We start from the raw sequence: 14,772 nt of genomic DNA, 5'->3' as shown, positions 1-14,772 counted from the left end.
GTGCCTTTTACGTGCCACTGGCACAGAAACCAGTCGAGGCAGCACCGGCAATGGCCACGTTCGGATGGTTCTTTTACATGCTACCAGCACTGGTATCACAACTGCAATTTCCATTGATTTTTGATCGATTTTGATTTCAAAATAATAAAATTTTGTCTTTAACGCTTTAACATTCAGATTACTCAGTCAAATGTGATGCACATTAATTTACATTGTTCTGAATTAATCATGTATTATCTTGGAGCTTTGAGCTTTTGATGAAGTGATTGCTTATTTTTAGACTGAAATTCTAGGATAGTCGTGAGAGGTCAGTTCTGGCTGGTTTAAGTATAAAACAGGGACAAATATGGCCGGTTTCAATGCTAAATAGTTAAACTAATAAAAGGATTAATATAGGATAAATTTTAACAAAAATAGGATTAGAGAAATAGCTCAAGGTGGCCAGTGGCATGTATTTGAACAACATAAAAAATGCAGGTATATCAAATGCCATAAAACATAAATCCTTCGTTTATTACAATAATCTCTCCTCTCAAGGATGTACTACTACTGCCACATGGTAGTCAAGATGAATCCCAATTGAAAAGGGGAGATAATCTCAAGTTTCAAGAAATCTCTGAAGATGATCAGTCATTAAGGAAAAGGTCAGGTTTATTCTTTTCTACTCAAGGCACAAAGCCTGAAATTTTGGTGGAGGGAGCCGTTCAATTAGATCAACCTCAGAATGCAACTGGTACTTGATTTATCAACCTCAAAAGGATGAATGGCAAAATCAAACTCAGTGAAATTTGAACTCAGAGACAAAATACTTATTTCTTTACTACCCACAAGGGGCTAAACACAGAGGGGACGAACAAGGACAGACAAACAGATTAAGTCGATTATATCGACCCAGTAAATAACTGGTACTTGTTTAATCGACCCCGAAAGGATGAAAAGCAAAGTTGACCTTGGCGGAATTTGAACTCAGAACAGTGACAGACAAAATACTTGCTAAGCATTTCGCCTGGCATGCTAATGTTTCTGCCAGCTCACCACCTTAAAAGGTCAGGTTTATTGTCTGAAGATATGAGGACAGTCATAAACTGTAGTCTACTGTTGAAGGTATTCCTCTCCAAGCTTGAAGGGCTGTTTTTGTAACCGACATACCCCACCACCCCTGATATTGATGATCTTAAGCAAAAAATACTGTTGAGTTGGGTTTAAATGAATAAATAAATAAAAGATTGTTCTCACTTGGTAATGTCTGAACCAAAATTAGGGTTGCTCTTCAAATACTTATGCATCCATTCTAGTGCTTCTGTGGCAGTAAAAGCTTTATCGTAAACCTTCATGTAACGTCGGCGTCGGCCAATAGGCATACCATGTTTGAACGCTCGGATAATTGTGTTCCACTGTTTAAAAAGAAAAAAGAATATTATTACAAGAAACAAACAATTTCTGGACATAATTTTTGGTTGAATAGAGCTGCTGCTGTATCTTCGTCACATTTAATGCCTGCTTTTTCATGCTTGCATGGGTTGGACAAAGTGTTGAGGCAGATTTTCTGTGCCCTTCCTGTCACCAATCCTCCCGTTTCCAAGCGAGGATAACATTTCCTAGTGACCAGACAGGATTTCCCAGAAAACTGGAAATGAATGTAACTGCTTGCATGATGGTAACACTCATTCACAACCATCACAAGTTGTCAAGACAAACAGACGCAAACACAATGACACACACACACATATAATAAATAAGGATTCTTGATAGAATCAGATACTTAAAGGTAGGGTTGGATAAACCTGTGGTTACCACCTACAGTTGATTAAATATCCACTAGGATATTCCAGTTGTATACACAGAGAAAATCACCCTTATGAGTATTTAGTGCCTAGGGGCTGGTCCAGAGAACATGTGTTGATCATACATTGTTTGGTATACTCCATGGTGTCCAATGTGTTGTCAATCCCTATGCTGTATTTTAAGCAAATGAATAATATAACAAAGAATGGATAAATGTCAGCTCATTACAGATGTTTCTTATGCATTTTTTAATAGAAGAACGAGTACATTACATCACTTCAAAACACCATAATCATAAGATGAAACATAATTTATAAACAATAGAATATTCCAAGAAACACGGTCAGCTTCAGGCATGTTCTGTGTTCTTGGGATATTCTATTGTTTTGAAATGATGTAATGTACTCGTTCTTCTATTAAAAATGCATAAGAAATAGCTGTAATGAGCTGACATTTAGCCAAACAGAAACTGAATGAAGCCCATTTCATTATATATATATATATATAATATATATATATATATATATTGTCGGTTTTTCCGTCCTTGTTTCATATACATTCGAAGCTTTTTTTTCCAAGAAATCTAATGCTCTTAGCTTAGTTTTTCCTTGAGGCTGGCCAGATTGGAGCAATCTCAAGATTAATTAGCCGAAATTGCGAGGATGATCCGGCTCTTGACTGAAGATTAAAGGCTTCGAATGACCCATCCATGTTTTTTGCATCGTCTTCTGGACGTTTTGCGTTCTTGTCCCATTTTGTATTTTATATATATAAATATAAATATAAATATATAAATAAAATGGGCTTCATTCAGTTTCTGTTTACCAAATCTACTCACAACTGTTTGGTCGTCCCAAGGCTATAGTAAAAGACACTTGCTACCCAAGATGCCATGCTGTGTGACTGAACCCCAAGCCATGTGGTTGGGAAGCAAACTTCATACCACACAGCCATACCTGTGCCTTATTTCAGTAAAATCTCCATCACTGGAATCACCATAACAGACATTTGGGAAACTCTTTACTTAAAGGGATTACATTTCCCTCTTGACCATTCCCCACCATTTTTGTCAACTTAGAGCACCACACTCACTCTCTCTTTCTCCCCTTTATATTTCTCCCTTCTTATCTTTTCTGCCTCTTCTTCAATCCTTAAGATTAACACCCATGTTAATATATTATCATCACCATTGACCACTGGATATTATTGCCTCAAGTTGTAGGACATGTAGGGGCAGTTATCCATTACCCATGGTGTATAAGGGATCAAGATCTCAACATTTCCCATGAATGGGACACCAGTCAATTGCAGGGTTGGACTCATTACAGCTGAGTGGACTGGAGTCATGTGAAATGAAGTGTTTTGCTCAAGAACACAATGCATCACTGAGTCCAGGAAATGAAACCACGGTCTTGCGATCATGAGTACAACACCTGAACACCTCAGCCATGTACTTTCACTTCCCCCACAAGATTATCCACCATTTTCCCTACAACAACCTTGGGCAAGTTTTTGAATTCCATATGTCTGACACTCATGGACATACTTATAAAATTCAAAAACAACACAACACCCACCACATTTGGAAACATTTTTTTCACACTCAGAATTGCTGAAGCGTGGAATGAACTACTCGCATCAGTTGTTAACTGTCAGAACACTGCATCCTTCAAATCTTCCATGCTTCCTGAAATTCCCCACCAGCACACCTGATGCCCCTCACCCCACTTTTTTCTTCTTAAACAACTCATTCGCTGTTCATTTTCTGTGAATTATTCTACATACTAAGACAGCAAGCTGGCAGAAATGTTAACACGCTGGGTGAAATGCTTAGGGGTATTTCTGAGTTCAAATTCCACCATGGTCAACTTTGCCTTTCATCCTTTCGGAGTTAATAAATTAAGTTCCAGTTGTGTACTGGAGTCTATCTAATTGACTGGCCCCCTTCCCAAAAATTTTGGGCCTTGTGCCTAGAGGAGAAAAGAATATTCTATGTACTGTTGATGCACTTTTGGCAATATTTTCTGATGAACTGTAGTGCACCTGAGGACTGTAATAATAATAATAATGATAATGAAATTATTGTGTGCAGTGCTCAGGTGCGCTACAACTCATCAAAGGTACATATATAGTAAATAGAATTATCTACAAAAGTCAGGTAAGTGAACAGTGTACGAGTCATGATATATGTGTGTGGGTGCCTTTGTAGTATGTGATCTACATACATGTTTCTGGCATAGGTTGTGATCTACATTAGTTCAAATGGTATACTCTGAACTACACCAACTTTTTGATCGACATTTAAAATTCATCTTTTTACTCAACTTCCAGTTTGTTGGTTTGGTATATAAACCAAAAAAACTTTTATAATTTAAACACTTTTAGCCCGTTAAAAGAAGTCGAGATGAGAGCAAAAGAATTTTACACACAGGTTATTTTGAGATGAAGAAGCTGCAATAGAATTTCTCTGATGCTATGAACTCCTTGATGACCATGGAGATATAAATGTTTAACTCACTTCCCTAATTATAATTGCAAATTAATAACAAAATTTGGAATGTAGATAGTCTAGATTTAAGTTGCTGTAAATCATATACTACACCAGCACTGTTATCACTATAAAATGGAATCAATATTCTGAAGACAGTTTTTAGAGGATTAATGTCACAGACAACACATTTCTGTAGTAAAAATACTTGACAGAAGGCAAGAATAGTGGTGGATCCTCATTATTTGATTGACTGAGTTATCTGCTCCTGAATTAACGTCTGTATAGCTGAGTATTTACATGGATAAGTATTCTTAATGTAATTTTCAAGAAGATTTAGCCTGTCAAGATAACTTCTGGTGCAGCCTGGAAACTATTGTTAATATTGATGTCTCACTTTGGCAATAAACCAGAAAAATCTAACCCTTTAGCATTTAAATTGGCCATATCCGACCTAAATATGTTCAAACCGGTCAGATTTGGCCCCTCATGCCTGCCAAGTAATGTCATTGTAAGAATAAACAACAACGTCATTGAAATCTCAAAGCTATGAGATGATGCATGATTAATTCAAGACAATGAGGAATAAATAAGCATTACATTTGACAGGATAATCTGAATGCTAAAGGGTCAAAGGAGAAAAGCAGGAGTGTATCACAATTATTTATTTACCAATTCCAGAAGGAGAAAATGTGAAGTCGTTTCCAAAAGATGTTAAATTTAAGTCAGGTGTGGAGGTCATGAACCGTTGCATACATCATTTACCGATATATTCTCAGGTCCTCCTGAGCAAGTCTCATTCAGTTCCTCATCTCAGTGAGGTGTCATGACCATGTAGCAAGACAAGCCCAGCTGAATCCCGAGAGAGAGAGCAGGGTCTAACTCAAAAAATTAAGCTGGCATGCGTTCGATCAGCAGTTCCTAAACTTTTCCAGGCTGCCGCCTCCTCGGCACCCAAGCCACATTCCTAGCGCCCCCACCTCACCGCAAACATAGACCACCTTTCTGCAGCAAATTCAAAACAACCGTATTTCACAAATAAAACTTAAACCTAATTAACCTATCAATATTTTTTTTTTTACATCTATCACTCCATTTTGGTCACACCATTATCATCCCACTTTCCTCCCCTGGATCGTTCCACCGTTTCCAAGGGAGACGTACTGTCCACTTTGGGAACCACTATGTTAGATGGTTTGACGAGGACTAGTAAGCCAGGGAGCTGAAGTGGGCTCCAGTCATCCATTTTGGCTTGGCTTCTATGGCTGGATGCCTTTCCTAATACCAATCACTTTACAGAGTGTACTTGGTGGGTTTTACGTGTCACTGGCACAGGCGCCTCTCGTGTTACCAGCATGACGGATAAAAAAAACAAAACGTGTTTATTTTATTCGTGTTGTAAATGTCTAACGATAAAATTTCAGTTCTTTTCCAAAAGCCCCAAATTCAGTTCTTGGTAGCAAACCACGGCTACAAGTATAGGCACAGGCGTGGCTGTGTAGTAAGAAGTTTGTTTCACACCAACCACATAGTTCTAGGTTCAGTCCTGCAGCATGGTACCTTCGTCAAGTTTCTTTTACCTTATGCGAAACGGAAACTGAAAGAAGCCGTCGTGCAGACTCTCTCTGTCTCTCTCTCACACACACGCACGCACACAGACATACACGCACGCACACACACATGAGTGGCTTTATATCTGTTTCCTACCACCGCTTGACAACCGGCGTTGGTGTGTTTACGTCTCTGTAACTTAGCGGTTCGGTAAAAACCGCGATAAAATAAGTACAGGCTTAAAAATAAAAAACAAGTGAATGATAGAACAGAAATAAACAATTGTCCCTATTTATTTCCACGCAGCTTCATCACAAGACATAATATATTTTTTATCTTTTCCTTGTTTCAGTCATTAGACTGCGGCCATGCTGGGGCACCACCTTGAAGAATTTTGAATCGACCCCAGGACTTATTTTTTGGTAAAGCCTGGTACTTATTCTGTTGGTCTTTTTAGTCGACTCACTAGGTTACATGGACGTAAACACACACCAACACTGGTTGTCAAGCGATGGTGAGGGACATATACAAACACACACATACGCACATATTTTCTTATTTGTTGGGCATTTGACTGCGGCCATGCTGGAGCACCATCTTTAGTCAAACAAATCAACCCCAGGACTTATTCTTTGTAAACCTCGTACTTATTTTATCGGTTTCTTCTACCGAAATGCTAGATTACGAGGACGTAAACATACCAACATCGGTTGTCAAGCGATGGTTGGGGACAAACACAGACACGCAAACACACACACACACACACATATATATATATATATATATATACACACACATACATACGACAAGCTGCTTTCAGTTTCCGTCTACCAAATCCATTCACAAGGCTTTGGTCGGCCCGAGGCTATAGTAAAAGCACACTTGCCCAAGGTGCCACGCAGTGGGACTGAACCCAGACCAATGTGGTTGGGAAACAAGATTCTTACCACACAGCCAAGTCTGCGCCTATTATAAGTGTAAAACTCAAATTTGAGTTTTACACTATAATAATCACGGTCAGATCTCTTAAACGGGTAACATATTTTTTTTAAAGGAAAAAATGCTGCAATAGTGATAAACTCAAATAACACATCACATTGCGCAACCCTCAACATAGCCCTCTTCGGTAAATACTCAAAACTGCCCAACCGGGAACTTTTCAAATATCCCGCCTTTGCGCCTGAAAACGTACACGGTCGTCTGCTTCGTTGATACAATTATAAAAGAGAAGATTCTGTGCTTATTTCAGTGAATTTAGATTACTACTGTAATCTAAATTCACTGAAATAAGCACAGAATCTTGAATGCTGTCGGCGTTATCGGATGTTTTCAAGAATTAGTAAATACAGATAACAGTAGCTTTCCAGCCATTAATGATCCGGAGCCACTTATAATTAGCATTAATTAACAGTAATGTACGGTTAACTATCTCATTTGATTATTTAGGTAAATTTTAATATTTATCTAATTTAAAGAGCGTTGAACAAGGTGACCATCCTTGGTTCGGAAAAAAAAATCTGTAAAACGGAAAGGCTTTTGGAACCAAAGATTCCGGAATATCGATGTTGTACCTTTTCCAATCATTTAAAGTGTTTCAAATTTTCACCAGACTATTTCCAAATTCACTACATTGAATTAACTTGGTTATAATTAATTAGTAGAAAGAAAATGAATGCGATCTTCGTCAACAACATGCAAAACTGTGTTGTTGTTATTTTTTCTTAATAATCTGCTGAAAATTTGAAATATTTCAAGTGGTTGGAAAATATTGAAGAAAGTCCTTTGCATTATCATAGCTAAGTTCATGAACCAAACTGAAATCCCACCGGTACCAACACTGAGAACGTGTGTATATTTTATACACTGACACGAATGCAACTCCACCAGTTTCGATGATGAGCTTTCAGTTCGATCAACTCAACTGTTTGCTCAATGAATGAATGCCCAAGTAGCTGAAGTACTTTACAAACACATGCACTCTTTATGTCATCCTAAGGTAGAATCAGCACAGACAGTTGAATTATAAGTGTAATCCATCTGATGACGGGCTTTCCTGCAATTTCCGTCAGCCAAATTTCACTCACAAAATGTCACGACATGGGACTGAGCCAAGGACACCATGATTGCAAACAAACCCTCTCAACAGTCCGGCTATGCTGCCACCAAACAGCCGACATTACATCCCTCATGTTTAATGAATAATATGGACACACTGGTGCAAAGGTGGCCTCATACTCTCATGCAGGGTTAAAATTCAAATTGCAACTGGAAAGAACATTTTCTGGCCCGGTCATACATAAACTTAAGATAAAACTTTGATATGTTTTGGCCATCACGTCTAAATAGTAATGGCCCATTCAATTAGGAAGCCGTTGACTGAGATGTCTCCAAGTACAGGTGGCTTGTCTGGTATCCCTTGAACAAATTTCTTCAGATATCGTTTGAAGGTGATGGGATCTTTTTCTTTGATTTGTTCTGGGATAATGTTAAAGAGAGCAAGGCAAGCCTTCTCTCCAAACATTTCAGAAAGGAATATTTGAAGCAGCGCCGCACGAAGGACTAGAGGTGATTCTTTGAGATACACTGTTAGGCAATCATCATATCTGACAGGCGAAATGTCATAACTTGGCATAACTACAGATAGATGCCACATTCACAACCAGCTCCCTATATAATATTCTAAAAGAATGCGTATTACGGAATAAAATTTTGCAGTTATACATTATCTAGAGTGTAGAATATGGTAATATGGATAACGTTAAAAATCACTTTTTGAAAGAGTTTAGGACTTTTCCCTCCCTTCCGACTTTATCTTCTCAAAAATCTTTAAAACACATATTTTTAAATGACAGCTCGAGAGTATACATTACGCAATGCTGTATGTTTCAAGCATAAAAACTGACAAAAGAGTTATAAATGACCAAATTAAGAAATACGGTGGTAATTAAATCGAAAGATCGAAAACTTTATCCTAAAGAAAATTTGTTTTAAAATACAATCAACATAATCGTAAACTATATGCTCAGAAACCTAACTCTGCATAATTTCATTAAAAAATACGCATTTTTCAGAAAGTCAAGAGAAATGGAGCATCAAACTGTAGTTAAACCTCTACGTGTGTGGTGTGTGTGTGTGTGTGTAGGGGGGGGGTGATTAGCTGCTGAAAGAGAAATCTAATTATTCCTTAATTACAACAGCTAAGTATGAAGGGAGATAACCTATATTGCTTTGAAATTTCGTTAACTTCAAAATAAAATATTAAAAATACTAAGGTTTATATATATACATATATATATATATACATATATACACACACACACACATATATATATATATATATATGTATATATATATACACACATAATATGCATAGGTAACTATAAAGAAAGGCTAAAGACTGATCATTAAAAGACATTTGTTTAAACTTCTATTTGTTGTTAATTGCCAATATTTTGTGTTCAGTGGTAATCAGAAAATATTTGAAAAAGAAAAAAAGCGATGTCAACGTCAACTGAAAAACAAATTATTTTAGAGTAGAGTATGAATTTATCTATTTTATAAGACAAAACCTCCAATGATGTAAACATATTAATTTTGTCTTGTCCTTGCTAATGATTAACCATATGTTTGTGTGAAAATAGATTTAGTGGGATCAAACGGTGCAAGTGTGGTTCGAGTTAATCTAATCTTTATATTTGTAATTAGTTAATATAATTTTAATCTATGCGGAGAAGGAAGTTTTAAATGAAGTACGGTACTTGTATCTAACGTCTTTCTCTCTCCTTATAAATCAAAACAGGCTGAAGTCCACAATTATCTCTCAATATCTTGGACACTTATACATCGATCAGGTACAATTATTGTCGAATCTATTGTTACAGATATTAGCATCACGGGAACTGATAATAAATTAATAAATATAAAGATCAACGGCATAACTTACTATTTTAGTCGCTCGGTACGGACCACTGAAGTCATCGTCTTCGTTCGCAACTATATTCGAATTCATAGTTCATGTTAAGGATTAAATATTTAGCTCCTTTCTGGCCGATGTCCAAGTTCCTATCGCTCCCCAAACTTTATATCTTGCCCCAAAAACGCGTTAAAGTTCGTAAACATATTTTTAAAAATCCCCTTCAAAGGAGCCGCAACGTGATTTGATTGGTTGTTGATTTAGAGACGCGAGTTGCTGATTGGTCAATAAATATGCCAATCAGGCGTTTGTCTGCTACACGGTGTGAAAACATGGCGATCATCGAGGGTCCTCTTAGTAAATGGACAAATGTCATGAAAGGTTGGCAATACCGATGGTTTGTTTTAGATGAACATTCTGGATTGCTTTCCTATTACACGGTAGGTCGAACGTTTTGTCATAAATATTTGTCGTTTACATATAATAATGATAATAACAACGATGCTATGGCGTCGTTTAGTTCTTCGTTGCTCCATCATGTCGACAATATGCTGTGGATTAATTCAAACTCTTACTTATCATATCATTAAATAACAACATCTTTATATATTTGTAATGTCCGTAATGTTCCATCATCAGCTTCATCGCATATCAAATGCCTGATCTCTGTCACCGCCGTTAATGTTTACAACAGCACGTAATAAGGTGGGTCTCTTATAAATGAAAGACCACAAGGTGTCCGACACCCAAAGTGTCCCTCCCCTTCTCTATACAAGTGTCACACCACCTTGTTATTTCGATGTTGTATTCACCTCTTGTATATTAGCTGGTGTCATTATTAATTAAAATCATTTAATTTCGGCCCATAGAATTATATTGGATCGAATGATATGTATGATTACTAAAATTTTTAATTAAAGAACCGTGTTGGAGTTGGGAAAAGTAAAATAGACACATACTTTGGTTTCAAATTTTGACACAGGGCCATAATTAATAATAATAATAATAATAATCTATCCAGGGTCCCACCATTTCTTCCTCTAATTATTGTTGACATTGATTCAGATCGTACACACACACACACATACATACGTATGTACATAAAATCATACATAGATACATACATGCTCACACTATCTCTTTACTTATCTATAGCTGTATATACATACACACACTCACACATATGAACACGTACATATACATACATACACACATATATTATCTATCTCTTGTCATCTTGTTTATTCCCCAAGTCATTCATCTCTGATCTGGCAAACCTGTCATTTAAATAACCACCCACCGTTCCATATTCTTTCTTTCTTTCTATTTATTTTCCATTCAGCGTATCCACTGTGTTTTTTACTATAGTGTAATTTGAGGGATTTTGGGGTGGTTACTTCCACCAGAACGAACAACCACTTAGTGGGTCGATCATTACCATACATAGTTCCGTCTTGGAGAATTACTTAGTTATTCTTTGACTGTTTTGTCATTGGACTCTGTCCGTTTAGAAGCACCATATCCTGTGTGAGTGTGTATATATATATATATATATATATAGTGTAAGTGTGTAGGGTGTGTACGTGCGTCAACTAATGAATGGAAGCTGTGTCATTCATTTATATTGCGCCTTGTACTTTTCTGACAATTTATTCTAAACCATAAGTATATTGTGGTTTAAGATTTGATTATTAGTATCGCTGTACTTAAACTGTATCATTTCTTTTGGGAACGTTAAATCTCGAAGCAGATACAGCAGATAATTGTGTATAAATATTGGATTAAAAGACCTTTGGAAAGGAAAAGTCGAAGGCTGCCCTTGCGACAAATATATATGTGTGTGTGTGTGTGTATCAAGACTCACCCATATATGTATGTGTATCAAGACCCACCCATATGTGTGTGTGTGTGTGTGTTGAAATAACTTCTATTTTCGAAGTTCTGTTTGTTTGATCAATGGGTATGAGCTGTCGTTATTTTGTTTTAATTATGTAATTAACTCCTCAGTGAAATGTCTTTCCCAAATTGACAAGTTCTATTACAGAAAAATCCCGTTACCTTAGTGCACCATTCTATGTATGGGTGAAAAAGAAATTCCATGGTCTTAGAGTTTATTTATATACTCTCTCTTTTCCACACACATATTTACATACATTCACACATATTCATTCACCGACACACATGTATATAAGCGTATGTATAACATAAATGTGTGTTTGTATGTACCTGTGTATGTGTGTGTGTGTACATGTATTTATAGACACACGCACACATACATTTCAAGTTGTTCTGTCAAGTCCCTGGTCCTAATTATAAAACCAAAGGTCTTGGAGTTATTTCGTAACGCAAGAAATGCACACATATACTCATGATGTATGTGTTTATGTTGAAAAATCTTCTGATTTCATCCACATTATGTGAAATAATAATAAATAATCTTTTAAATAGAAGAATGAGTAATAATCGATCGAGTTGAGTGGCGTGTTCTTTATTGATTGTTTTTGCCAAATAACATAAAAGTGCTTTTAACACAGTTAATGGTTTTTAATTCCAATGTCCACCACAATATGGTAATATCCGGTCATCACTACCATCGTTTATCATCAATATTTCATCAGGCGTAATTAAAAATGATAGATAATTATTAATATTAGGGGTTTGCTTCGTCCACTTACGTTTCTGCGAACATTTATTAATTCATTTTTATGTTATGTTAATCATTTTTTTAAGTGATTTGTATTGTGAGTAGATATTGATTTCTGTTTTGGCATTTATGATTCAATTCAAAGCCCTGCAGTATTATTATAATCTTTATGAAAAGGAAACTAAGCGACTATCGGACTATATCGTTAGTCGTTTTCCCTAGCTTGGTTGCTAACAATGATATTTAAAGAAGAGTTCTTACTATATAATGTGTGTGTGTGTTATCGATGTGCTGGTATGTTATGATGTATTTTGTATGCGCTATCTGTGTATGTGTATATTTGTGTAGGTATGTACCTGTGTGTATATGTATATATGTGTTTGCATATATGTATATACGATTGTATGTGTATGTAGTTTACGATTGCACTCGTATGGGTGTATATGTGTATATACGATTGTAAATGTGTGTTACTTGTATGTTTATGTGTGTATGATTGTGCATGTATGCACGATTGTGTGTACGTATGTGTGTTTGTATGTATACGTGTGTATGTGTGTGTATCTAAGCATTTGTTTTTTCATCTGTAATAACGGGTCTGTTGAAGAAAGTTCTCTGATATTAAACAAATCGAATGTGCAAAATTGACCAGAAATAATTTTGCGTCGCACCCCCTCCCTATATTGTAATCAATCATCAGTTACACTCATTAATTTCTATTAAACACATTCGATACGATTTGTTTATTTGTATATCCTATTAATTTTATTCTATTCACAATTGACATCAGTCATTGCGTCCAAAGTGTAACTAGTAACATTAGCAGTTTATAGTTGGACTTGAACAGTTTGCGAAGTTGCCTGGCCCATTGGTTAGGGGTTTGCACTCACGATTACTGGGTTGTGGGGTTTGTTTCCCGGGTCGAGCAATACCTTGTGTCCTTGAGCAAAACCCTTCATTGCAGTCAGCTGTAAATGGGTAACCCAGCACCGGCCTAGCATTCCGATCAGCGGGAATGTTGGCCTAGCATGGCATCACTCAAAAGCTAAAACGATGCAAAGTGCATTGTGACCAACGATGTATAACAACATCCGATGGTTTGGTCGATCACGTGATATACTTAATTAGGCATACATACACAAGTGCGCCCCTCCCCTCCGACTTTATTGCCTCATAGCTTCCAGAAAAATGGATATTTTTTAATGAAATTGTCTAAAAATACGTTTCCGATGCTGTTGATTCCCATTATTTATGGATAAAGTTTTCCGTGTGTCGGCTTTCATTCCTCATAAGTTTCAAAAAAATTGGTAATTTGTTTGTTTTTTTTTCTTTTTTTTTTTTTTTAATGAAATTTTTATACAAATACCTTTGTGTGTAGATTACGATTACAGCTGAATTCAATATGAAAATAAATTAAAACGGTGGGTTCGTACCACATACATACTGACACATTTTCACATATATATCTACAAAATGAGACTTGAAATTTCGGAAAAAAAATTATGATGTGTGTCATATGTATGAGTACGAGTCTACCAATTTCTGTTTTTTTTTTTTTTTTCATATAAAATTCCCATGTACTCTGGAAGGTATTGGTAGGAAATTTCCTTCAAAAATAACCTTTCTTCTGAAAGACGTGAGGAAACAAATCCGACTAGTGTGATTGTCCCGATACTCCCCACCCAGGGGGGGGGGACGTTCATATTAAATTCCGATATAATTGGAATCTGCACCATCTGAAGTATATTTGTAGGAAATTTCATTAAAAAGTATCTATTTTTCTGGAAGTTATGAGGAAACCAAGTCGGGGGGGGGGGCACACCTGCATAGCTATGTCGAGAGGGTACGATTACGATGACCGACGCCAGTGTACTTATTTCATCGACTCTGGAAGGGTGAAAGATAAAGTGGACCTTGGCGGATTTTTGAACTCGAACCATAAAGCCGGCGGGAAATACCGTGAAACATTTTGTCCGGTGCGGGTTTCAAATGAAAGTTACAAGGCCCGCAGGTTTGAGGGGAGGGGTTTAGTCGATACCGTGCGACTTTTGCACTTGATTCTGCTGAAATCGACTTTGCTTTTCGGTCTTTCGCGGGTCGATGAATGATCGCTGGTGTCGATGTGTAATTGACTTACCCCTCCCCTAATATTTGATCGACCCTGAAAGGCGGGAATTGAAACCAGAATATATATATATATATATATATATATAAAAAAGAGAAAACCGGAACGAGTACTGAATAATAATTAAGAAGATTGACGAATTACACATCTTCAATTGTTTTTTGTTTATGACGGTATTATTGTCACTAATTCCAGTCCGACACGTGTTCCTATTGGATGTGTGCTAATGTCTCGTGATGTTGCGTTTAGATGTATTCAGTCGATTC

At 36.6% G+C, this 14,772-nt stretch overlaps 2 protein-coding genes across 7 annotated transcripts in view; one reads left to right on the top strand and one right to left on the bottom strand.

Annotated features, from left to right (window-relative positions):
• LOC115214929 (DEP domain-containing protein 1B) overlaps positions 1-9,919 on the bottom strand; it is a 52,435-nt gene extending 42,516 nt beyond the window's left edge. For all 5 annotated transcript variants that reach the window (XM_029784005.2, XM_029784006.2, XM_029784007.2 and 2 more), the window contains exons 1-2: positions 9,768-9,919; positions 1,237-1,394 (exon numbers count right to left, since the gene is read on the bottom strand). In XM_029784005.2, coding sequence (XP_029639865.1) covers positions 1,237-1,394; positions 9,768-9,833 — 224 coding nt within the window. In that variant the 5' untranslated portion in view covers positions 9,834-9,919. The remainder of the gene's footprint in view (positions 1-1,236; positions 1,395-9,767) is intronic.
• A 93-nt stretch (positions 9,920-10,012) lies between these two features.
• The window catches only part of LOC115214930 (oxysterol-binding protein-related protein 9), a 138,136-nt gene continuing 133,376 nt past the window's right edge, over positions 10,013-14,772 (top strand). Inside the window, exon 1 of one of the 2 annotated variants that reach the window (XM_029784009.2) lies at positions 10,013-10,177. In XM_029784009.2, the coding sequence (XP_029639869.1) occupies positions 10,031-10,177 (147 nt within the window). In that variant the 5' untranslated portion in view covers positions 10,013-10,030. The remainder of the gene's footprint in view (positions 10,178-14,772) is intronic. The other variant, XM_029784010.2, reaches the window with a different exon arrangement.

This window comes from Octopus sinensis, linkage group LG8 (genome assembly GCF_006345805.1).
Source record: "Octopus sinensis linkage group LG8, ASM634580v1, whole genome shotgun sequence".
Classification (NCBI taxonomy): Eukaryota; Metazoa; Mollusca; class Cephalopoda; order Octopoda; family Octopodidae; genus Octopus; species Octopus sinensis.
This window is presented reverse-complemented; position numbering and strand designations above follow the sequence as displayed.